At 35.8% G+C, this 25,351-nt stretch overlaps 2 protein-coding genes and 1 long non-coding RNA gene across 6 annotated transcripts in view; 2 read left to right on the top strand and 1 right to left on the bottom strand.

Moving 5' to 3' along the window:
• Positions 1 to 174: 174 nt before the first annotated feature.
• Positions 175 to 2,292, top strand: med8 (mediator complex subunit 8). Its single transcript, XM_039656460.2, has 7 exons — positions 175 to 273; positions 520 to 641; positions 716 to 860; positions 958 to 1,098; positions 1,628 to 1,715; positions 1,790 to 2,026; positions 2,110 to 2,292. The coding sequence occupies exons 1-7, from the start codon at positions 268 to 270 to the stop codon at positions 2,178 to 2,180; spliced, it is 810 nt and encodes a 269-aa protein (XP_039512394.1). The 5' UTR covers positions 175 to 267; the 3' UTR covers positions 2,181 to 2,292.
• Positions 2,293 to 11,821: 9,529 nt separating this feature from the next.
• Positions 11,822 to 13,612, top strand: LOC148977624 (uncharacterized). Its single transcript, XR_016169424.1, has 2 exons — positions 11,822 to 13,283; positions 13,361 to 13,612. It is a non-coding gene; the product is annotated as an uncharacterized LOC148977624 (long non-coding RNA).
• The window catches only part of pbx1b (pre-B-cell leukemia homeobox 1b), a 92,557-nt gene continuing 80,502 nt past the window's right edge, over positions 13,297 to 25,351 (bottom strand). For 2 of the 4 annotated variants that reach the window (XM_039656560.2, XM_039656561.2), the window contains exons 5-9: positions 24,515 to 24,650; positions 22,806 to 22,965; positions 20,250 to 20,362; positions 18,922 to 19,011; positions 13,297 to 14,992 (exon numbers count right to left, since the gene is read on the bottom strand). In XM_039656560.2, the coding sequence (XP_039512494.1) occupies positions 14,900 to 14,992; positions 18,922 to 19,011; positions 20,250 to 20,362; positions 22,806 to 22,965; positions 24,515 to 24,650 (592 nt within the window). In that variant the 3' untranslated portion in view covers positions 13,297 to 14,899. The remainder of the gene's footprint in view (positions 14,993 to 18,921; positions 19,012 to 20,249; positions 20,363 to 22,805; positions 22,966 to 24,514; positions 24,651 to 25,351) is intronic. The other 2 variants (XM_039656562.2, XM_039656563.2) reach the window with 1 other exon arrangement.

Here is a 25,351-nt window from a genome sequence, read left to right as displayed (position 1 = left end):
TGGAATGTACATTACAGTATACTTAAAAATTTTCAAAAACTTAAAACTTTTCACTCACTACGGTGGTAATATAATTGGTAATGCAACCAGAGGTATTTAATAAAAAATAATAACAAAATCTACCCGTGATATTATCACCGTGCCAGTTTGATTGAATTTGAAAAGTAAGGAACCATTCTTTTGGGTGCGTTTTGACAACCGGACTCGAATTACTGAAGCGAGTGTTTGTTTACTTCCGCTCAGTGTCATTGCGCCTGTCGCTGTAAAATGCAGGTAAACTGATAAAACATTCTCAATTTAGGCCCATTTTTGCAGTTGTTTTGCATTTCGAAAAACATACTTATAAATAATGACTCTAGCACGCAGATAGTTTGCGAGAAGATGACTTTTTTGCAGTTGGTTTTATCTGCTGGCATGCTAACTGTCGATACAGAAAAACGCGTTAATGGTAGCAGCTAATTGTTGTGTTTGTGTTGTATAAGAGCTGAAGGATGATCTGTTTGTGTTTTATTTCAATAGCAGCGGGAGGAGAAGCAGCTGGAGGCGTCTGTGGAGTCTCTGGTCACTCGAGTGGCTCATCTGAAAGGTTCCCTGCAGAGTTTCATTTATAAACTGGAAAATGAGTATGAGAGGCTCACATGGTGGGTAAGAACTACACCTCTTTCCTAATCAACTCCACATTTTTGCTATGTTGACGCTGATGTTTTGGATTCAGGCCCTCTGTGCTGGATAATTTCGCCCTTTTGTCTGGGCAGCTGAACACCATCAACAAGCTGTTGAGAAACGAGAAGACCCCATCATACAGGTCACAGGTCATCATCCCTCTGCTGCTGTCTCCTGATCGAGATGAAGAGCTGGCGGTGAGCGCTTTCACAAAGTCACCCTGGTTATGATGACACCATAACCCGCAAAAACGGGCCTTTTAATTTCAAGATGCAACCTTTTGTTACTTCTCAGAAACTGACAGAGCAGCGAGTGCCTGTGTTCAGCCATGAGATCGTGCCTGATCACCTCAGGACGAAACCTGACCCGGAGGTCGAGGAACAGGAGAAACACCTGAGCGCTGAAGCGGCCCGGATCGGACCTGAAGTAGCCCAGGTGAGCACGAAATTCAAAGCAACACCCTCGCGACCATTCTGGACACTAGTAACCACGTCTACGTCCTTTTAAACTCAAATCTGATGGCCCAGATGTTCAGACTAAATGAAGCTCGTTTAACCCTCTGATACACTTGCGATCAAAGCAGACAGAAGACAATGAATAAAGAAATAAATAGTCAAAGGTTAAACACCAGATCTCACTTGAGTAATTGTATTACCATTTTTCATTTTAGTTGAAGATATTTTTATATTTAGAGATTATTTATAGAATTTTTTTTCTACAAGAGTTTTACTAACCTTTAAACCTCTGTAAACACAGCAAGGATTAGGCCTTAGTTTAATTAGGACATTTAAAGTAGCTTTTATAAATGTTTCTCAGTAAAAACATTACTCGTAAGCATCTTGAGAGAAAACAATGGAAATATTTAAGATGCATCAGTGCAAGTTGTGATCAGTTAAAAGAGCTCAGCTTGTGAAACCGGGGGATTAAAATGTGGTTGTTGAATTTTGTTCTGTTTTCTTTTTAGAAACAGATCCAAACATTGAATAAACTTTGCTCAAGTCTTTTGGAGAAGCTGAATAATCCTCGTGACGACAGAGACTCTGAAACATCAGGTAAACATTACCCGTCGCTCCAGTGTTTCATGCGTTCAAAGTCACTGATGTTAAAAACGGATGCTTCTATTCAGCTTTAAGACAAAACAAGCCGTCCTTCAATCCGGCCGACACTAACGCGCTGGTGGCAGCGGTGGGGTTCGGGAAGGGTCTGTCGAAATGCAGACCACCTGGACCCGTGGCCCCGGGTCACCCCGGACAGCCGATGATGTCAGCGGGCCCCACACTACACCAGGTCACCGTCGCCGGGGCCTCGGGTCATCAGGCTGGCATGGGCGGACAGGTCACCCAACAGCAGCCTGGACAACCTGGTACCACATTTAATAACATTCACAAACACATTTAGGCTTGAGATCAGCATTGATCATGCTAATTACATGCTCTGTTTTAACAGGTAAAATGCCCAGCAATATCAAGACTAACATCAAGTCTGCATCTGCATCCATGCATCCTTATAACCGATGAGTTTCATGCATAAGTGCGGCATTTTTTTTTTATTTTTTTTCTGATTCGATGTTGTGAGATAAAAAAGCTAATTTGTTTTGTGCATTTTCAATAAACGAGTTTGTTGAAAGAATCAAGTGTCTAATCTTATCACAATCAGGATTGAGGATTTCAAAGAAGGAACATAGTCTGTTTTAGTCACTAGATGGCAATATTGGCTTTTTAAAATGTCTGTCCAATAAGTGCTAAGTAAACTTTAAGAAGTTTAGGACCAGGAAGATATTTTTTATATCTTTTATTCAGTGATGAATTAAATTGATTTAAAAAAATGACATTAAAGGCATGTTACAAAAATGTATATTTCAAATAAATGCTGTTTCTATTAACCAAAGAATCCTGAAAAAAAAAATCACATATCATGGTTTCCACAAAATATGAAGCAGCACAATTGTTTTCAACATTGATAATACTAATCAGAAATGTTTTTAAGCATCAAATCATATTAGAATGATTTCTGAAGGATCATGTGACACTGAAGATTGATGCTGAAAATTCAGCTTTGTTCACAGGAATAAACTGCATTTATAAGCATTTAACATTTTACTAAAACTCGGAAATCTTACTAACCACTAACTTTTGAACAGTAGTGACTTTTGTTTCATAATGAATAATTAAATTACCTTATTTAATGATTTAAAAATGTTGACCGGGGAGCTTTCTTTTACAATTTCAATAATGTGTGTTCCTCATTTAGGGGAAAACAGTGTTGTAAGTGTGCACTGTAAATCGTTTCATTCTAGTTTGGAGCCATTTTAGTACCATGGTGTTCTTTGTACCTCACAAACATGATCATCAAAGTTTCTATTATCATTTATTTTCACACATTGTGTTGCCCCATCAATAAATATCATACACTTTAGGACTGGGCGGAAAGTATTTTTCTTTTAAAGTGCCCCTATTATGTTATTTTAATGGTTCCTAATATAATTTGAAGTCTCCTACAACAGGTTTACTATGAAGGACTAAAAATGACAAAAGGAAAAATAACTAAATAAATGTATATATATATATATATATATATATATATATATATATATATATATATATATATATATATATAAATGCATAAATATATAAATACAGAAATAAATGTGTAAAAATACAGAAATAGCTATTCATATTATCAAAATGTATTTATTTTAACTATATTTCCTCATTTATTTATTTATTTATTTGTACTTTTAATTATTTATGAAGGACTAAAAATGACAAAAGGAAAAATAAATAAATAAATGTAGAAATATATATATATATATATATATATATATATATATATATATATATATATATAAATGCATAAATATATAAATACAGAAATAAATGCATAAATAAATATGTGTAAAAATACAGAAATAGCCATTTATATTATCAAAATGTATTTATTTTCACTATATTTCCTCATTTATTTATTTATTTATACTTTTATTTATTTATCCTTTTGTCATTTTTAGTCCTTCATAACTATGAAGGACTAAAAATGACAAAAGGAAAAGAAGAAAAAAAATATATATATAAATGCATAAATATATAAATACATAAATAAATGCATAAATACATAAATAAATGTGTAAAAATACAGAAATAGCCATTTATATTGTCAAAATGTATTTATTTTCCCTATATTTCCTCATTTATTTATTTATTTCTACTTTTATTTATTTATCCTTTTGTCATTTTTAGTCCTTCATAACACACTGCATGAAAGGGAATATTAAAAAAGCATAATGGGGCACTTTAACCCTTTATTAACTTTGATCTGCAACCATCAGCCTGTTATAACCTTCCAACCAGCGCAGATCCCATGACATCACACACCTTCAGTATCACCTCACATCGTGGGGGTGTTTAATGGTAAATCTAAAAGTGAAAATGAAAGCGGTTTGGGACCCTTGTGAATCCTTCAAGCCAATTAGCACATGAGGAACATCACTGGGTGAAACACGAATCTTCTCAGAGGACTCCCAAATTTAATCACATTCCTAAATTTGCACATAAATTAGGTATAAAATTCCAGTTCCCTTTTGTGTTTTGTGGGTGTTAATGAATACATAAGAGGAAATAATCGCTGAGAACGAACTGCTTTTGCCCACCAATTCAGAATTATAATAGAAAATGGTCGAAATAATTAGTCATATAGCAATTTGAAAAATTTTCCTTATGCACCCTTTTTTTAATTCTACATGACTTGTTTGCATTATTTAGCCAATAAATTTCACCTGACAAAGAAAGTTGACTGTATAGGAGTGTAAAATTAAGTAGGATAGTCTAGCCTATGTATTTGATTTATTTTGAAGTGCTTGGGACTTGACTTTTAATGATGAGACTTTTGTTTTGTAATCAGGCTCTCAAAAATCATATACAAATTTGGATTTAGAATATATCTTTATATAAATTATATTATATTAATTAAATTATATAGGCTAATATAAATATCAGCTTTTAAATCTAGAATTATCGGTTATCGGCCAAAATTTTCATATCAGTGCATCCCTAAATGCAAATTTGCAATACTTCAATGTAAGATTTGTCACACAAAAAAGTCAATTTGTTGTTTATGTTTGTTTTTTGTTCTTGTTGTCATGGATGAATTCTATCATCTTCTAAATGATTTAAAAATGAAGTTCACAGAAATGCAAGCACGTCATCTTGCAGGGCATTTCCCAGAGTTCACTGGGGCAGGGACAGAGGAACTCGAAGTGACAGTGGCCTTCAGTCTCATCCGAGCCTCACACACACACCTCATTATTATTCTGGAAACTCTTCAGTTTCAGAGACATGTACAAGTAGAGCTCACCACATCTGAGCTGAGACAGAAATAACAACAAAGATTTACCCGTGCACACACTTAAATAACTTATCAAACAAATCAACTTAACCTGACCCACAATCCGGCAGAATGTGTCGGGAAACAGTAAAACTGCAAATCAAACAGGCTTTTTGTTCTGCCAAACGCACTTTTAATCCTTCAAAACAGTGATAATTGTTTGACAAGAAAGACAGAATAGACACAGGTCTGGATGAGCTTCCTCCAGGACTCTGACAATCTGCCATCGTCTTTCAAGGGTGTTTAGATTGTATCCGCATCAACACAAACGCGTCCCACACTTTCGCGCGTCGTTTTCAATCCGTGTTTCAAAGAGATAAGTTTGTGTTTGTCTCGAGGCGTTCTTTTCAAAGACGCGCGCGCACACAATGCGACGACGCACGTCTGATTCATTAACACGAGGCGCTTCAGGCGCATCTCTAAAGCTGCTGTTTAACTTCAACACCCACATCGCGAAAGTTCATCTCGTGTAAACACTGACACCCTTTCACAGATGTGCGGGTTGATCCACATGAAGTGACACCGCGAATCTTCCCCAAATGGGACTGAACGCATCTCTTTTTAGGAAAAGTTGGTGTGTGTGTGTGTGTGTGGGGAAGATCATCTCCCTGTGGGTGGAGGATGCGAACGGGACAATTAACTTGATTTTTAGCGGAAAATCAACAGCAACATCTAATCTCTATTCTCTGTGCCAATTCAACAACACGAGCCATCACTGTAAACAAATATTTTCATGATTTGTATCACAACGTTATTTCTTTTGTCAAATCAACTTAAAAAAAAAACTATGTAGTTCAGATAACGTAATATTTTAAGTTTCTGATGACTACCTTCATTGTATTAAAGGGATAGTTCACTTTGAAATTAATTTTTGATATGTTTTATCTTACCTCAAGGGCATCCAAGATGTAGGTGTCTTTGTTTCCACAGTATTTTCAATTTTAAATGTTTTTATTTTCAAAATTAAACATGATTTATTGACTCGTAAATGTAAGTACACATTGATGGCCTAAGACACGAAAGGAGCAGTTTTTGCGAGAAAACGAACAGTATCGTTTTTACCTCGTGTAATCCAAGTGATCTGAATCAGTTGTTGAATGTCCAACTGAACCGAACTGAATCAGTTCAATGTTACACCGGAAGTGATCGCTTGTGTGTGATGTCACTCAATATTTACACAGAGATTTCGGAAGTTTTACCTTTTACTAAACATATTTAGATATACCGAAATCGTCTTTCATTGCGGTTTCCCGTATATCTAAATATGTTTAGTGAAAGGTAAAACTTTCGAAATCTCTGTATAAACAAAGAGTGACGTCGGCGCGCAAGCGATCACTTCCAGACCGAAGCGCCCATGCAGTCAGATCATTTTGTCATGGCTATGATTACAAGAGGTAAAAACGATATAGACCATTTCACAAGATGTAAACAACACTGGTCCAGAAGCACTTCCTGTTTCAGTTTTTTAACACTACATAAAAGCTGGGATAAAATACAACCAACAGAACATTTAAAACTGAATCAAAACGTTAAACAAACATCTTTAAGATGTTTTCTTTACATGTGAAATAAAGAAAACAGTTACAAACTGAAACAGGAAGTGCTTCTGGACCAGTGTTGTTTACATCTTGTGAAATGGTCTATAAATACTGTTGGTTTTCTCACACAAACCGCTCGTTTTGTGTCTTAGGCCATCAGTGTGTACTTACATTTACGAGTCATTAAATCATGTTTCATTTGGACTTCTCTGTGCATGCTCTTTGAGGTGGTGACCATAGACCTCCAGTGTATGACTGACAGACAACAACGGTTTGACCTAAAAATGTCAAAATTAAAAATACTGGTTACTTCCCTTGAGGTAAGCTAAAACATATCAAAAATTAATTTCAAAGTGAACTATCCCTTTAACTCAATTTTTCCATTTCAATGAACTTACATTTTTTAAGGCAGCCACTTCATTTTTTAAGTTAAACCAACAATATTTTTTTTACAGATGGATATAAATCCTTACTGCACAATCCACGAGCTTCATCCGGCATGTCAATATGATGAAGCTCTCGTGCAGAACACTTCACATGTGTGCTCGATAGAGACGAGAGGAGATAAGATGCTCATCCTCCCTCCGGTCTGCTCTGTAATCCCCGCACACACACACACACACGCTTTAATTCTGCCCTGTAGACCTGAGACATGTTCCCATCCACCCCTGCGGCTCACAGATGAGCATCACACGTGTGTGTGTGTGTGTGTGTGCAATGTGCTGCCAATAAGGTATCTTGTGCATTATACAAAACACAAAAACACGCCACTAGGCTTTATGTTGTTTTTACTGCATCATAAAAGCACAAATGCCTCATTCCGTTTAAAGAAATGCGGGCAAATTTTCAGACGAAAGACGGATTTAGGGAAGCACGCAATCTGGATTGTGAATGCTTATTTTTATGTAAATAAAAGAAGAAGCTCAAGACTTTCATTATTATTTTTATTTCAATGGTGTCGTGTTATATTGTAGCCGGGGGCCTCAAAATCTGTGTATTTGTCACTTTATATTCAACCATGTTAAGCTGTGATATTAATTATCACAAAAGGTTTGATCTTTCTGACATCATGATGTTATTGAAACACTTTTGTGGGGTAGTAAAAGTATAATGAATCATGAATTAGTAAGTATTATAATATTTTATATGATGTTACACATTATATCAATACATATATATATATATATACGAAGAGTTCAGATGCAAAAGCCTCTAAATGCCATTTGAAATTTTCTTCTAAAATGATTTTTATCAAACTTGTATATTTAAGTTGAGTAATTTCACTTAAATGACAATTAATGGGTAATTATCATTGCCACTTAAGTGAAATTACTGAACTTAAATATACAAGCTTGATAAAAATGATCATTTTAGAAGAAAATTTCAAATGGCACTTAGAGGCTTTTGCATCTGAACTCTTCATACACACTCTAAAAAATGCTGGGTTGTTTCAACCCAAATTTGGGTAAAATATGGACAAACACAAATGTTGGGTTAAAAACGTAATTAAAAAAAATTGCAGTTGAAAGTGAAAGTTGAAGTTAAATTTTAAATTACATTTTCAACCCAACATTTAGGTTTGTCCATATTTTACCCAAATTTGGGTTGAAACAACCCAGCATTGTTTAGAGTGTAGATAATACATGCAAATATATGTACACTCTAAAAAATGCTGGGTTGTTTTAACCCAACTTTGGGTCAAATATGGACTAACCCAGCCGTTGGGTTAAATTTTTACATTACATTTTTAACCCAACATTTCGGGTTTGTCCATATTTGACCCAAAATTGGGTTAAAACAACCCAGCATTTTTTAGAGTGTATTAATATACTGTATAACATCATATAAAATATTATAACACTTATTAATATTATACTTATTAATTAATAATTACATATAGATATATACTGTATGAACTGATTGTATTTTTTCGTTGTCCCCCCATTCCTCTGTGATTTGTGATGTTCTCTTTCCGCTGGTGTGTTTGTGAAGCTCCAGCATTTGACTCAAAGATTTAGGCTCTGAATTCAATTTGATCACAAGGTCCCGCTCGTGGCGAGTGAAAAATGGACTACAGAGATCCTCTAAATGGTGGCCATCAATAAAGGCGCAGTGCTTTGCTTTGCATTCATCTTCCTCCCTTAATTTGTTTTCCAGACCTCAGTCCCTCGGCTGCTGACCTTTCAGAGAGACGCTCCTGAAACAGCAGATAGAGTGAGACGCTCTCCGCCGAGGACTCGTGTGTTTATGAAGTGCAGCCGGGGAAGAATAGACTGAACGAGCGCATTTAACGTGAGAGAGAGAGAGAGTCTGGAGTGATGTTACCATGGTGTAGGGACATTCTCAGGAAACTCTGCCATTAAAAATAATCATAATTTCATTTTAAAAGGCTATTGCTGAACTCTTTTCAGACTGTAACTACAGTAAGAAGCACACATGACCTCCAGTATTCAGATGATGATGCTCTTATAGGGGTTTGATATAGAAATAGTGTTCTTGACTGAATTTTAAAGAACCCTTTAATGCCAAAAACTTTCTATATAAGGAGAAATGTCTTAAATGATTGCATAAAACTTTCATGTTTCATGTGTTATTTCATTTTTTTAGTGATAAAAGTAGTCCATGCTTTCATAGACAGCCTGGGAATCGGGGAAGGTCTCGATTTTTTAAGAGTCATTACAAGCTGTTCACACATTAGCAATATAAAAAGTGATTAATACATAATAATTAGATATAACCTCATACAGAACCCTTTCTTTAAGGTGCATGAACGAATTTAGCACTTTCAAAGAAAAAGCATAAATCATTTAAAGACAATACTACACAACATATTGAAAAAGCATGATTTGTTTAACTTTAATAAAAGCAAAATATAAGCCAAAGTAGTTATTTTCTTAAAAAAAAAAAAAACATGCAATCAATTTCAGTGCAATTGGGTGTCCAAAATGATATTCATTTGATTATTCTGTTTCCTCACAAATTGGCAGATTTTCCTGAGAATGAACTATAAATATAAGTGTTTCACATTTTTCTGAAGGTGTTTAAACACGAAAAAAATGCAGAAAGCCAGATCAAAACGTACAATATTTCATAATAAATAAGTAATTTCTGACAGCCGACATCTTAAACTCGGACCACAAACAAACTGATCATTTGCATCTCCTGAGAAAAATGAAAACTCTTACAAAATCATCCATATTCTGAGTTTCATCTGAGGAGATAAATGTCATTTCTCTTTTCATTTAACTGACTTTCCACTTTACAATAAGCTTCATTTGTTTACATTAGTTATCTACATTCATTAACATGAACTAATAATGAAAAATACTTCGAAAGCACATCATTAATCTGACAAACCCATTATTGAAATCAAAAGTTGTATCTGTTATTAATATGATTAATGGACTTGAGCTAACATCAACTAACAATTGAGTAAATACAGTAACAAATGAGTTGCTCATTCATTGTTAATGTGTTAACTAATGGGAGCTTATTGATAGAATAATAGGGATACAGTGACCAGATGGTCAATATTATTGTAAATATTTCATGCTATTTCCAATTCAATCAAAAGATGTAATACAGAAATTAATGATCAGACATAAATGAGTAGTTCACTTTTAAAAACACCTTTGCTGATAATTTACTCACCCCCATGTCATCCAACATGTCCATGTCTTTCTTTCTTCAGTCGAAAAGAAATCAAGGTTTTTGATGGAAACATTCCAGGATTTGTCACCATATAATGGACTTCAATGGGGTCCAAACGGTTCAAGGTCCAAAAGACACTTTCAGTGCAGCTTCAAAGGGCTTTAAACAATTCCAGACGATGAATAAGGGTCTTATCAAGCGAAACGATCGCTCATTTAATAAATAAATAACAAAGTTTAAGTTTTATAAGCTCAAATGCTCACCTTGCTCTGTTCTGTGATGACTCTCCTGTTCGAACTCGTTCATCAAAATGAATGAATCTTTTCCAGAGTCAACTAGAATTGAATGAACCAAATGACACGAAAAAAGATTTGTTCATTTTGATAAACAGGAGAGTCACGAACGCGCATCACAGAACAGAGCAAGACAAGTGGATGCGTCGTGTGGATGAAGGACTCAAAACGATTTATTAATGACAAAAAAACAAAAACAAAACCCACGATGGGGCAAAACAAGGCAGGGGAACAACAGTACACTAAGACTCAAACGAAAAGCTAACAACAAAGACAGGATCAAAACACTACTTTCTTGACAAGACTTACAGATTTCTCACAGTTTGTATCAAGAATGAAGCACAAAGTTTGACAATGAACCGACACAGGACAGCAAACACAAGGGGATTAAATAGGGAGAAACTAATGACGGGAACAGGTGTCGCTAGGCAATAATGACAGAACGAGGATAACAAGGGGGCGGGGTATGAAACGAGACAACGCAAGCACATGACCCAAACAGGCCATACACAAAACATGGTTCTGCCATGATCCTGCCGCAAGACTTGGAAAAATCAACGACATGATGCCAGAATCATGACAATTTGAGCTTATAAAACTTAAACTTTGTTATTTATTTATTAAATGAGTGATCGTTTCACTTGATAAGACCCTTATTCATCATCTGGAATCGTTTAAAGCCCTTTGAAGCTGCACTGAAACTCTCATTTGGACCTTGAACCGTTTGGACCCCATTGAAGTCCATTATATGGAGAAAAATCCATCAAAAACCTTAATTTCTTTTCAACTGATGAAAGAAAGACATGGACATCTTGGATGACGTGGGGGTGAGTAAATTATCAGCAAAAGTTTTTTTTAAAAAAGTGAACTACTCCTTTAATGACATTTAACATGTTAAAGTAATTAAACTTGAAATCAGACGCCAGAGAGAAACATATGGCAACAAAAGAATCTATTTATTCTGAATACGCATTACCAGTACAAATGAAGAAGAGACCAAAAAACCTACACCTTGTTAGTTTTTCTTCACAAAAACGAGTTGGAATCAAAAAGACAATAGTTTGCTGTTCCATTTTATTCCTTTTATACATATGCAGAGATCTTTAAAGTTAAAACTTGACAAGAGAATGTCTCTGCGCTCGATATAAAAAAAAGAAGAAACATTCAAAAAACACTGCAGGAGTTTAAAGAACAAAAGACATGCAACAAAGTAAACATTTGATGTTTTACAAACCGCTGTATATGCCAAAACTAAAAGCGTCATTATATGAGGCTTTTCTGAGTGTGGTGCTGCTGCTGGGCAGGAAGTGATGCGAACGTCGTGACGTGAGGATGAGACGGCGAACCCAACACAGAAGCAGGACGAGGACGGTCTCATTCTCGAGTCTCGACCCTTTCCTTGCAGTGATTGTAACTCCAAGCCTCCACACGCGCTCAGATCCATCCGTGTGAAGAGCCGTGTGTCACTTTACACGCGGATGCGATTGTTATAAAAAGAGCAAAACAAGAGCAAAGGTGCACATCTACATATAGAAGCTAGCGCGCATTCACATTATGCTTGCGAGAAAATAAAAGGTAACACTTTACTTGAAGGGGTGTGCATAAGACTGACATGACACCTTCATAATCAAGACATATGAAGTTGCATGTTTATGACAACTGTCGCTCAATAATGACATTTTGAATGCAAATATGACATCTTTGTCATGACAAATTGACATAACATTAAGTTGAACTGGCATGTGGTTGGTTTTGACATTGGCTGTTATGAGGCATTACAACTGTCGTGAATATTTTTTTGTGACCTCAACTACAGCGGTACTAATTGAATTTGTCATTAAAAAGCGAGTTCGTGACTCTCCTGTTCGAAAATGAACAAATCTTTTCCAGAGTCAACTCGTTCATTTCGTTCGTTGAATGAACCAAATGACACGAAAAAAAGATTCGTTCATTTTGATGAACGAGTTCGAACAGGAGAGTCACGAACGCGCATCACAGAACAGATTAAGGCGAGCATTTGAGCTTATAAAACTTAAACTTTGTTATTTATTTATTAAATGAGCGCTCGTTTCGCTTGATAAGACCCTTATTCATCGTCTGGAATCGTTTAAAGCCCTTTGAACAGTTTGCAGTTTGCACTGAAACTCTCATTTGGACCTTGAACCGTTTGGACCCCATTGAAGTCCATTATATGGAGAAAAATCCTGGAATGTTTTCATCACAAACCTTAATTTCTTTTCGACTGAAGAAAGAAAGACATGGACATCTTGGATGACGTGGGGGTAGGGTTGGGTATCGAGAATCGAGTATCGATTGGAACCGAGACTAACTTTTCGTTTTTCCCGGAATCGTTCAAAAGTTAAAAATTCGAATCCTAGTTTCGATATTCACAGTCCGGCGAGCGGAAGAAGAAACCGCTGAACAACACCAACGAAGAAGCGTCTACCGGAAGTGTTGGCATAACCACGCGAGTCGAACATGAGTACCTTACGTTGGCGATCCAAAGTGTGGCTTCACTTTTCTAAAAAATAACGAAATCTCGGCAAAATGCAAAATTTGTGACAAAAGGAGTATTTTTACAGAAGGAGTATTTCCTTCAGAAAGGCCATTGGTTAGCAAGGTTAGCTAAACTTTTTTGACCCCGCCTCTTAAAAGAATCGGAATCGAGAATCGTTAGGAACCGGAATCGAAACAAGGAATCGGAATCAGAATCAGAATCGTTCAAATTCAAACGATACCCAACCCTACGTGGGGGTGAGTAAATTATCAGCAAAAGTGAACCACTCCTTTAAGTTTGATCATTAATCTGCTATGTCATGTTTATGACAGGTTGAGTTGTCTTAGTAATGTCAAGATGTCATAACAAAGACATGTCATAAAAAAATGTCATAACTGAGTGAATGACACTTAATGACAGTTGTAATAAACATGCATACGGGAACAACTTCCTTCAGATTCATGAATATGAAGATGTCATGTTAGTCTTATGCACACCCCTTCAGGTAAAGTGTTACCAAATGAAATATATGTCCGCCCCGTAAACAAGCCCAATGTGAAATAAGAAACGAGAGTCGGCTATTCACGACGGGAGGGCATCAAAAATATATCCAAAGGATTTCTGCATTTGTGTGCCATCATTAGCTTTTCCTTTTCTCCAGCTGGATTTTTTGGTTTCGAGTGTATAACGCACCGTGGACATTCGTGAGAAACGCATCCAAGATATTACACAATTTACAACAACATGAACAGTGTTGAGTGACGTCGACGGAAAGAACGGACACGTCTGGGGTTTTTGGTATCAAAGCCGCCCGTGGAGAAGGCTGACGTGGGACGAAACTGGAAAAGAAAGCCATTTCACATTTGGGATTTGTTCACTTCTTCTGATTTCCGTTTATTGCATTCTCATGTGCGCTAATGAAATCCTTCATGATGATGATGTCTGTAAATGAATATCAGACAAACAGAAGCGTGACGCATGTGAATCTTATTTAAGATGCGAAATAACATGATGATGATCTTTCAAAATGAAAACTAGACTCATTTATTTCCAATTAAAGCAGGGGAATTACAGTATGTACATAAACATAATCTAAAAGAGCAAGGGCCAGATTTACTCACAGCTTGCTCCAGTGCAAACTCCTGTCAGGATTTACCAAAGACATAAGCATTTGAAGGACTTTCCCTTTGAGAGACAATATTTATGAGAGGATAGCGTTTAAATGAATGATTTACTAAGGTTTGCGCTGCTCAATTTACTGGTATTTGCTCCATTATTTACCAAAAATAATGGAGCAAATACCAATGCAGCGCTAATATGCGCTGCTCTTGGTAGATTGTGTTGGTCATTATGGAAATGATCCGCTGCGTCTGTTCTTTCATTTGTGTGTCGTCAGTAGATCACACACACTGAATTTACACTCCCATCTGCGCTTTTACGGGATTGTGCTCTCATGATCATTTGCCCTGTTTAGTAAATCTGGCTCTAAATATTCAGGAGTTTATTAAAGGTTATTAGACGAACCCAATCAACTGCTCTTCGAGCGTAATACGTCTGTTATAATGTAAAATCTGTTGTGTAAATGCTACTAAAGTGATGTATAAAAGTACGTTGGCACTATGGTAAAATTGCAAAATGTTTCAAACATAACGTGATGTTTGTTGTGAGGACGAAGGCATTGAGTTATTTCTGGAACGGGTTGATCTGTCTAGTCTATTGTCTTGGTTTGCAGACACTGATGTTTAGAGAGGTAGCATGAAGATGAGGGATGATGATGATCTGTTGTGTTCACAAAAGTCCTTTACACACTGGAGGGAAGAGCGTGTGGCGTGATGCAGAGAGTCCGTGTGTGTGTGTGTGTGTGTGTGTGTGGAGGATCAGTTGGAGGTGTCGGAGTGAACGCTTCCGGGTCCTTCTGTGGGGGAGGTGACGGAGGAGGGGGTGGTGGGGTCCTGCCAGCCACCGTTCGCCTGATGGAGAGAACAACACACACAGCATGAGGGACTGATTACATCACAATATCAGGATATCATCACGATATCAGGATATCATCAAAATATCATCACAATATCAGGATATCATCACAATATCATCACAATATCAGGATATCATCAAAATATCAGGATATCATCACAATATCATCACAATATCAGGATATCATCACAATATCAGGATATCATCACAATATCAGGATATCATCACAATATCATCACAATATCAGGATATCATCACAATATCAGGATATCATCACGATATCATCACGATATCATCACAATATCAGGATATCATCAAAATATCATCACAATATCAGGATATCATCACAATATCATCACGATATCAGGATATCATCAAAATATCATCACAATATCATCACAATATCAGGATATCATCAAAATATCATCACAATATCAGGATATCATCACAATATCATCACAATATCAGGATATCATCAAAATATCATCACAATATCAGGATATCATCACAATATCATCACGATATCAGGATATCATCAAAATATCATCACAATATCATCACAATATCAGGATATCATCACAATATCAGGATATCATCACAATATCATCACGATATCAGGATATCATCAAAATATCATCACAATATCATCACAATATCAGGATATCATCACAATATCATCACAATATCAGGATATCATCACAATATCATCACAATATCAGGATATCATCAAAATATCAGGATATCATCACAATATCATCACGATATCAGGATATCATCAAAATATCATCACAATATCAGGATATCATCAGGATATCATCACAATATCAGGATATCATCACAATATCAGGATATCATCACAATATCAGGATATCATCAAAATATCATCAGGGTATCATCACAATATCATCACAATATCAGGATATCATCACAATATCAGGATATCATCACAATATCATCACAATATCAGGATATCATCACAATATCAGGATATCATCACAATATAATCACAATATCAGGATATCATCAGGATTTCATCACAATATCAGGATATGAACACTGAACACTGGAGTAATGATGCTGAATATTCAGCTTTGATCACAGGAATAAAATACATTTGAACATATATTCACATAGAAAACAATTATTGGAAATTGTAATAATATTTCACATTTACTGTTTTTGATCAAATAAATGCAGCCAGTGAGTATAAGATTCTTCTTAAAAACATAAGACAATCTTTTTTTGTTTAATGCTTACAAAGTCTAAGAAAACCCTTTGTCTACTACAGTTTTATCAGTAGTTTTGTTGACAGCACAGGTTTCTGTCGCTTTGAAATGATCCTCAGAAAACAGGAATAAGCCTGTACGAGCTCAGTGTGTGTAACGGCTGTCATTTGAACTCACACACACACAAATACAGAGAGACACCGAGAGAAAAGAATCCCGACTGAGAATAAAACAGGAAGCCTGCACTAATCTCACAGACAGTGACGCTACTAATGCTTTAAATAAACTCTATTGAATGTACGGATTAATTTAATCTACACTTACGTCATAATAAAAATGCATTCATGTCATTGCATTAGAAAATAAAATATCAAAGCAAGTGTCATTAATTGCAAAGAAACACACACACACGTATAAGAACAGTGTATCATGCCTCTTTGTGGTTGTGAAATGCTAGTGGAAAATGTTCATAGTTCATGTGGTGAACTTATCTAACGCAATGACATTTATAAATGTCACTTAATATTTTTGGTGCGGCTGTACATGTATTTTAAAACCATATTTCAAACGAGCCACATTCAAAGTCTTAAATTAGCTGATAAATGCACTCATTTTATATTGATGCAGTCATTTGCCACCAATTTAAAAATAATATCTAATATCAAACACCTTCTGACAAATGAGTTTCTATGGATAATGTGGAAAAATTGGAATAAATATTTTTTATAGAGACTGCACTCACACAAGCAGAATTCAATGGGTAGAATATTTAAGATTTGGACATAAAAAGAAAAAAAATTCATTAACAATGTAAATCATGTGAAGTATTAATACATTTTAATGACTTTCTCTATATTATATATAATACTATAAACTACCATTCAAAAGTTTGGGGTCTTTTTTAATGTTTTAAAAAGAAGTCTCTTCTGCTCATCAAGACTGCATTTATTTGATTAAAATAACTAGACTCTTAGAGAAAAGGGTTCATTGTGGTTCTATATATGAAGCAAAGGGTTCTTTACTCAACTCCACAGAACCTTTTATGCTAAAAAAGATTCTATAATGACAAGAAAGAAGGTTCTTTATAGGATATTATTCATTCATATATTACATTATTACTGCAACATTTTGTAGTTGTAATTAAATTATTGTTTATTAAACTGTTCTGGACACATTTTAATCATGCTGATTTTTGGAGGAGAAAAACTGAAATGGCACTCTTCGTGTGATATTGATTAACTACATAAAATGATATAAATATAGACATTTTCTAACCCCCATATCTTGAATTTCCTGATCATTCACATGCATTCATAAATACATTTTAGGGTCTTGATGTTTGTCAATAATATGAAATATTTAATCTGGAAAGGACGAAACAAATGATAATGAAGGTTCCACATAGAACCTTTTTCCTGGAACCCTTAAAAAGGCTTCTGTATAGAATGTTTTAGGGGTTCCAAATACGTAGCGCTGATAGAACCTTTTAAGGGTCTATATAGAACCTTTTCTTCTAAGAGTGTACAGTAAAAACAGTGAAAGCTGACTTTTATAACAATCATGAATATGTTTTAAAATGTAATTTATTCCTGTGATCAAAGCTGAATTTTCAGCATCACATGATCACACTCGAGCTGCTTCTGATATTGATGTATAGAAAGTTTAAAAAAGCATTTATTTATTTTGTAACAATAAAATGTCATTTCTTTTAACAATTTAATGCATCCTTGCTGAATAAAAAAAGAATTTTTTTTTTTTTGACTACAATTATAAGCTTAATTAAGTATGGATTATCATCCGGCTTGTTCCTAAATGACTATCCTGTATTCAATGTTTTCTAAAAAAAAAAAAAAAAAAAATGCTTGATGTGAATTTGTCGACGTTCCCAGTTTTTGTGCATCAAAGTCAAGCCCACAATTCTCAAAAAAAAAAACACAAAAAAAAAAACACAGGATTTGCATACACTCCCCCCCCCCCAATATGATCTCATTAACATACGGCCAGCGAAGCGCGACAGAACGTAAGCGGGACAGAGACGCTGACCCCCCTCCCTCTCTCCCTCTCTCTCTCGTTCTCGGCTCGCTGTCAAGCCCATTAGCTCGGCAGGAACCTGATCTGAGCAATGTGCTTGGATTGCTGTCCCGAGTCCACACTCCGCTCCCCGTGTGTCTGTCGTATTGATTTTCCCCTTTACCACACGGCTTGTCGCTGTGAATTTTCTCGTCGCGCCAACTCGCCAGCAGCGCCCCTCCCGTTCCCGAATACGCTCAGGATGTCCTCCTACGAGCGTTTTATTTTTAGCGTTCGGCCGCGCGAGATTGTCCGCAGAGTGTTTTTCTCTGCCGCCCTTTGGGGGATAATCAGGGTCAGGTGACTCCGGGGCACGACGAGGACTCGTACGTTTGCGGCCGGTGTCACCTGTTCTCCCCCCGTTCGCGTCAGCGGGGCGCGTGGCTGCAGGTGCCGGGCCGATCTGATTGGATGTGATGGGTTCAGACAGAGCCGGGCCGGTCTCGTGTCCACGTCTCGCTGGGCAGCGCCGCCCGTGGCGTTCACGACACACAGGCAATCAACTAAGTGACCACGGTTCCCAGACAAGTCCCACTAAGTGGCATTCTGAGCCCTATGGCTTTGAAATAATTGGTAGAGGGCAAAACAAGAGCAAGGGGGAAAAAAAGAAGTGTTTTTTCTCGCCTTACATTGATGCCCTGCGGACTGTACATCTGGTTTGCTGCGAGGCCGTCACTGTATCCTCCTGTCTGGCTGATAACATGGCGAAGGGTATCCACCTGAAACAAAAAACAACACGGCAAGGTCACACACAAAAAAAAGCGCCAACGCAAGGTCGGATGAAGCGGCGCACGCAAACAAAGCAAAGTCAGACGACACGTCAAAGAAGAAAGCAAGGTCAAAGAAAGCAAACAACAATAAAAGACAAAGAAAACACAGATGTACAAACACAAGATGACACGCGAACAAAAAAACGCATCACAAAGCCAGTCTCTACGGCTCTGTGGTGAGTCCTAGACAGCATTTTGAGATGAGACGCCTCAATTCTACAGTAGCACTGTGGTAGACCCCAGAATGCATTGCATCAAACCAAAATTGAGAAATGTTGATTAAAAATGTTATATTTAAAAGTTTGGGGTTGCTAAGATCGCTAAGTCTCTTCTGCTCACCTAGACTGCTTTTATTTGTTAAAAAATACTGTAAAAATAGTGAAATATTATTACAATTTAAAATAACTGTTTTCTATGTGAATATATGTTCAAATGTAATTTATTCCAGTGATCAAAGCTGTATTTTCAGCATCATTACTCCAGTCTTCAGAGTCACATGATCCTTCAGATATCACTCTAATATGATGATTTGAAGAAATAATTATGATTATTATCAATGTGATGCTTCATATTTTTGTTTTTGTTTGTCTTTTGATGAATAGAATTGTAACATTATAAATGTGTTTACTGTCTCTTTTGATCGATTTAATGCATCCTTGCTGAATAAAAGTATTAATTTATTCAGCGAAATGCAAAATATTACTGACCCCAAACTTGTTTATTTCTCATGAAAAGTATTCATGGAGAATATTTTACTATTTTACACACTATTTGTGCGTATTGGTTTGGTTAATGTCAAACAGAAGTCATTATTACAGTATGTAAAGTGTTTCAAATTTGGTTCAAATTCAGTCAGCTTCCTGTATGAGAGGCAGTTCACAAGGTAAACACTTAAAATTGACTTTAAAATACGGTAAAACTGTATTTTGATGGCCGCCTTTAGACTGTAAGTAATATTGCAGAGTATTAGAGTATTAGTAGACTGTTTAATATCACTTTATTTTGATGCTCTCCAAACACTTTGCAAGTACATGTCAACTTATTCTCCTAACCCGAACCCCTTATTCTGCTCTAATGAGAGTTAGCAGACATGTAGAAGCAACACTACTTATAGTCAAAGAATGTCTAAAGGGGACCATCAAAATAAAGGGTACTCAAACACACACACACACACACACACACTGTACCTGTGACTGCACATTGGCTCCCACCTGAGAGCCCTGGTACGAGTCCCCGTTCAGAGACTGAACACTCATAAACAAATCGCCAGAGTTTGACATGCTAAAAGAGCCAGCAGAACCTGAGAGGTGCACAAACATGACAGAGAGAGAGACAGAAAAAGCCAGAGAAAATGAGTCGGAAAACGTCCAAAGAGTTAGAGTTAGATGAGCTTTAAAGGAGTAGTTCACTTTTAAAAAACTTTTGCTGATAATTTACTCACCCCCATGTCATCCAAGATGTCCATGTCTTTCTTTCTTCATTTGAAAAGTAATTAAGGTTTTTGATGAAAACATTCAGGATTTTTCTCCATATAATGGACTTCAATGGGGTCCAAACGGTTCAAGGTCAAAATGAGAGTTTCCGTGCAAACTGTTCAAAGGGCTTTAAACGATTCCAGACGGCGAATAAGGCTCTCATCTAGTGAAACGATCGCTCATTTAATAAAAAAATAACAAAGTTTAAGTTTTATAAGCTCAAATGCTCGCCTTGCTCTGTTCTGTGATGTGTGTTCGTGACTCTCCTGTTTGAACCCGTTCATCAAAATGAACGAATCTTCTTTCGTGTCATTTGGTTGATTCAACGAACGAAATGAACGAATTGACTCGGAAAATGATTCATTCATTTTGATGAACGGGTTCAAACAGGAGAGTCACGAACGCGCATCACAGAACAGAGCAAGGCGAGCATTTGAGCTGATAAAACTTAAACTTTGTTATTTTTTTATTAAATGAGCGATCGTTTCCCTTGTTTAGACCCTTATTCATCGTCTGGAATCGTTTAAAGCCCTTTGAACAGTTTGCAGTTTGCACTGAAACTGTCTTTTGGACCTTGAACCGTTTGGTTCCCATTGAAGTCCATTATATGGAGAAAAATCCTGAAAAGTTTTCATCAAAAACTTTAATTTCTTTTCGACTGAAGAAAGAAAGACATTGACATCTTGGATGACATGGGGGTGAGTAAATTATCAGCAAAAAAAATTTTTTTTAAAGTGAACTACTTTAAGATCATAAAGCAGGCCGTAGAGAAGACGGAGAACTGTTGCAGAGCAGGAGAGAGTCAGCTGGCAGCAAGAAGAAGCCACACCACACATCATAGCTCTTAATATCATTTTATATATGTATATATATATTTATTTAGAAATGAACTAAATTAATAACTTTTTTACTACAAAAATTAACCATCACTGAACTTACTTAAGCTTGACTGTGACACTATTTTCTTCTGGACATTATCTTTGTTGCATTATTTTCCTGTTATCTGCTTTGAAACACTCTGTGTTGTAAAACGCACGATATAAATCAAGATTACTTGTATGGAAGCGTATTGCATTCACTTGAAGAAAAAAAATTGACTTTGCTCTGTTTTTCTGAATTAATGAGTTAATTTTTCATGAGAAAAAAAAGTTTTTGCTCTATTTTTCTGAATTAATGAGTTAATTCTTCATGAGAAATTTTTTTTGCTCTGTTTTTCTGAATTAATGAGTTAATTTTTCATGAGAAAAAAAAGTTTTTGCTCTATTTTTCTGAATTAATGAGTTAATTCTTCATGAGAAATTTTTTTTTGCTCTGTTTTTCTGAATTAATGAGTTAATTTTTCATGAGAAAAAAAGTTTTTGCTCTATTTTTCTGAATTAATGAGTTAATTCTTCATGAGAAAAAAAAGTTTTTGCTCTGTTTTTCTGAATTAATGAGTTAATGTTTCATGAGAAATTTTTTTTGCTCTGTTTTTCTGAATGAATGAGTTAATTTTTCATGAGAAAAAAAAGTTTTTGCTCTATTTTTCTGAATTAATGAGTTAATTCTTCATGAGAAAAAAAAGTTTTTGCTCTGTTTTTCTGAATTAATGAGTTAATTTTTCATGAGAAAAAAAAGTTTTTGCTCTATTTTTCTGAATTAATGAGTTAATTCTTCATGAGAAATTTTTTTTTGCTCTGTTTTTCTGAATTAATGAGTTAATTTTTCGTGAGAAAAAAAGTTTTTGCTCTGTTTTCTTGAATTAACTCGTTAATTCAGAAAAACCGAGCAAAAAAAAAAATTCCATGAAAAATTAACTCGTTAATTCAGAAATACAGAGCAAAATATTTTTTTTCTCATGAAAAATTAACTCATTAATTCAGAAAAACAGAGCAAAATATTTTTTTCTCATGAAAAATTAACTCATTAATTCAGAAAAACACAGCAAAAAAAAAAAAAAAAAAAAAAACATTTCCATGAAAAATTAACTCGTAAATTCAGAAAAACAGAGCAAAAACTTTTTTTCTCATGAAAAATTAACTAGTTAATTCAGAAAAACAGAGTAGATTTTTTTTTCTTCAAGTGAATGCAATACGCCTCCGTAGTATTGCATTCACTTGAGGAAACAAAATCGACTCGAGTTATTACGAGATAATTTTTCATGGAATTTTTCATGATAATCTCAAAAATTATGAGTAACTCATTAATTCAGAAAAACAGAAAAATGATCTCGTAATTCTAGAAGAGTAGTTTTTTCTTGACTCCTGGTTAGTGGTTCGGTGGTCTGACCTGCTGAGTTGGGGGTGGACGGTGAGTTGGCCTGACTGCCGTGTGTGGACACACTCGCTGCGCTCACAGCCGTTCTGGCGGCGTACATGTTGGCTTCTTCCTGGAACTTCCCGATGTTCTTCTTGTATCGGATTCTTTTGTTTCCGAACCAGTTGGACACCTGCCGACAAAAACATCATCAAGACACTGGACCTCGTGGATACAAATCAGGACTATCAAAGGGTTAGTTCACCCAAAAATGAAAATTCTGTCAGTATTTACTCACCCTCATGTTAAGACCTTCGTTCATCTTCGTAACATAAATTAAGATATTTAAGATATTAAGATTGCTCCTGCATACTAGTCCATAGGCTTCTTGAGGGAATGACTTGCTGTCCTCAAAGTCATTAAAGACATCGTTAAAATAGTCCAAGTGACTACAGTGGCTCAATCTTAACTTGATCAAACGACGAGAACACTTTTTGTGCGCAAAAACAACAAAAATAACGACTTTATTTCAACTATTCGTTTATTTCTTCCTCTGCGCGAGTCAGGTTACTAGTTTAATAGCGTAAGCTTCTGTTATTGTACGTCACACGCATTACTCACATGACCAGCGTCGGCCAATAGTGAGCCTACGTGTGACGTAGCTCTACGCAATCACACTACGTTAACTGACTACAGGCCCATGGAGAAGGAAGTGAATAGTTGAAATAAAGTCGTTATTTTTGTTGTTTTTTTGCGCACAAAAAGTGTTCTCGTCGTTTGATAAACTTAAGATTGAGCCCCTGTAGTCACTTGGACTATTTTAACGATGTCTTTAATGACTTTTCGGGGACAGCAAGAGTCATTCCCTCAAGAAGCCTATACAGGAGTGATCTTAATATCTTAAATATCTTAATTTGTGTCCCGAAGATGAACGAAGGTCTTACGGGGTTGGAACAACATGAGGGTGAGTAAATACTGACAGAATTTTCATTTTTGGGTGAACTAACCCTTTAAACATAAACTGATTTTTAGACATTTTTACAATGAGGAAAAAATGTCACACATATACGCAAATACATATATCATACTACCGTTCAAAAGTGTGGAGTCAGGTCGATGTCACAACAACAATGGATGTTATGGACAGAACTTGTGATGGCCAGAAGGACAAAGGTCTAACCACACACACACACTAAAACAATCACTTATACCAATCTCAGTGCGTCAGTGTGTGCTGGCAGCAATGATCACAGCACACACTGACAGCAATCACTCAACACACACACTCACTAACGCCCATTACTGCTAATACACCAGCGGATGAGGCGCTGTGCTAATGATAAACACCATTACGATGAAAAGCTAATCAATCCTGCGGCTAAGCTTCCCGTTCCCGCGAGAGGCTAAAGGTGTTTCTATATTACAGACGGCGCGGCGGTCATCACTCATCCCCGCGAGCCTGACTGAAAACCAGGCCTAAATGCATCATACAATCATTTCAGATAAATTTATTAAATAGTTTAGAATGCATTATGCATTTAGCGCGGCAGATGACAAATGCTGAGAGGCGCGCAGTGCCGTGCCGCAAATGATTTTGTTTTCCAGTTGCACGAGGTTGAACTCACGTGAGTATTACTGATATATTTCACATGCAAAACAGGCGGAAACAAACATCGATGGCATGTTTGGACGTCATTGGAAAGTGTGCTAAGGTATTCTTATGGTATATGAAGGGATGGTACCTGCGAGACTGTGATGGAGCATTTCTTGGCCAGCTCCTCTTTGGCCTCTTCGCTGGGATACGGGTTACTGAGATGCGAGTAGAAATATTCATTCAGGATCTCTGTGGCCTGTTTGTTGAAGTTTCGTCGTTTCCTCCTGTGCGGACAGAAAGAGCGATGGATCAGACGTGCACATCTTCATGCAAACAGCATATCTGTGCATAGACTTACATTATAATCATTTCTGTCTTTTTATTCACATTCATCTGTGTATCTTTTATATTTTTATTCCTGTACTGTTTTGTATTATATTTAATTTAATTTAAATCAAATTTTTGACATCTAAGAAGTCATCATATTATAAGAATATCTTGTAAGTTTCAGAACTGAAAACGTAATCATTTAAAAAGCCAGTTCATATTTTTATCATTTCTTTTTATTGACTTTATAGCTATTGTTCTAGTTATTCAATGTTAAATAAAGAAAAAAAATTAATAAAAAATTAAACCTAACATGAAAAGTACCTTAAAAAAAACTTGACTATTGAACCCTGTTAACAAAGTTACTGTAGAAAAAATGATCAAACACTTTTTTGTGCTGTCAAACTATATTTATATTATATTATATTATAAATAAATTGTAGTGCTGTCAGATTAATCACATTTATGAAAGAATAAAAGTTTGTGTATACACAAACACAATTATATATATATATATATATTAGGGCTGTAAAACGATTAATCGCGATTAGTCACATCCAAAATATCAAAGTTTGTGTTTACATAATATATGTGTGTATAGTGTGTAAAATTAGTTTGCATATATAAATACACACACATGCATGTATATATTTAAGAA

This window comes from Pimephales promelas, chromosome 8 (assembly GCF_988280905.1).
Source record: "Pimephales promelas chromosome 8, fPimPro1.hap1.1, whole genome shotgun sequence".
Classification (NCBI taxonomy): Eukaryota; Metazoa; Chordata; class Actinopteri; order Cypriniformes; family Leuciscidae; genus Pimephales; species Pimephales promelas.
The sequence above is the reverse complement of the archived record's forward strand: the minus strand, read 5'-3'. Positions and strand labels throughout refer to the sequence as shown.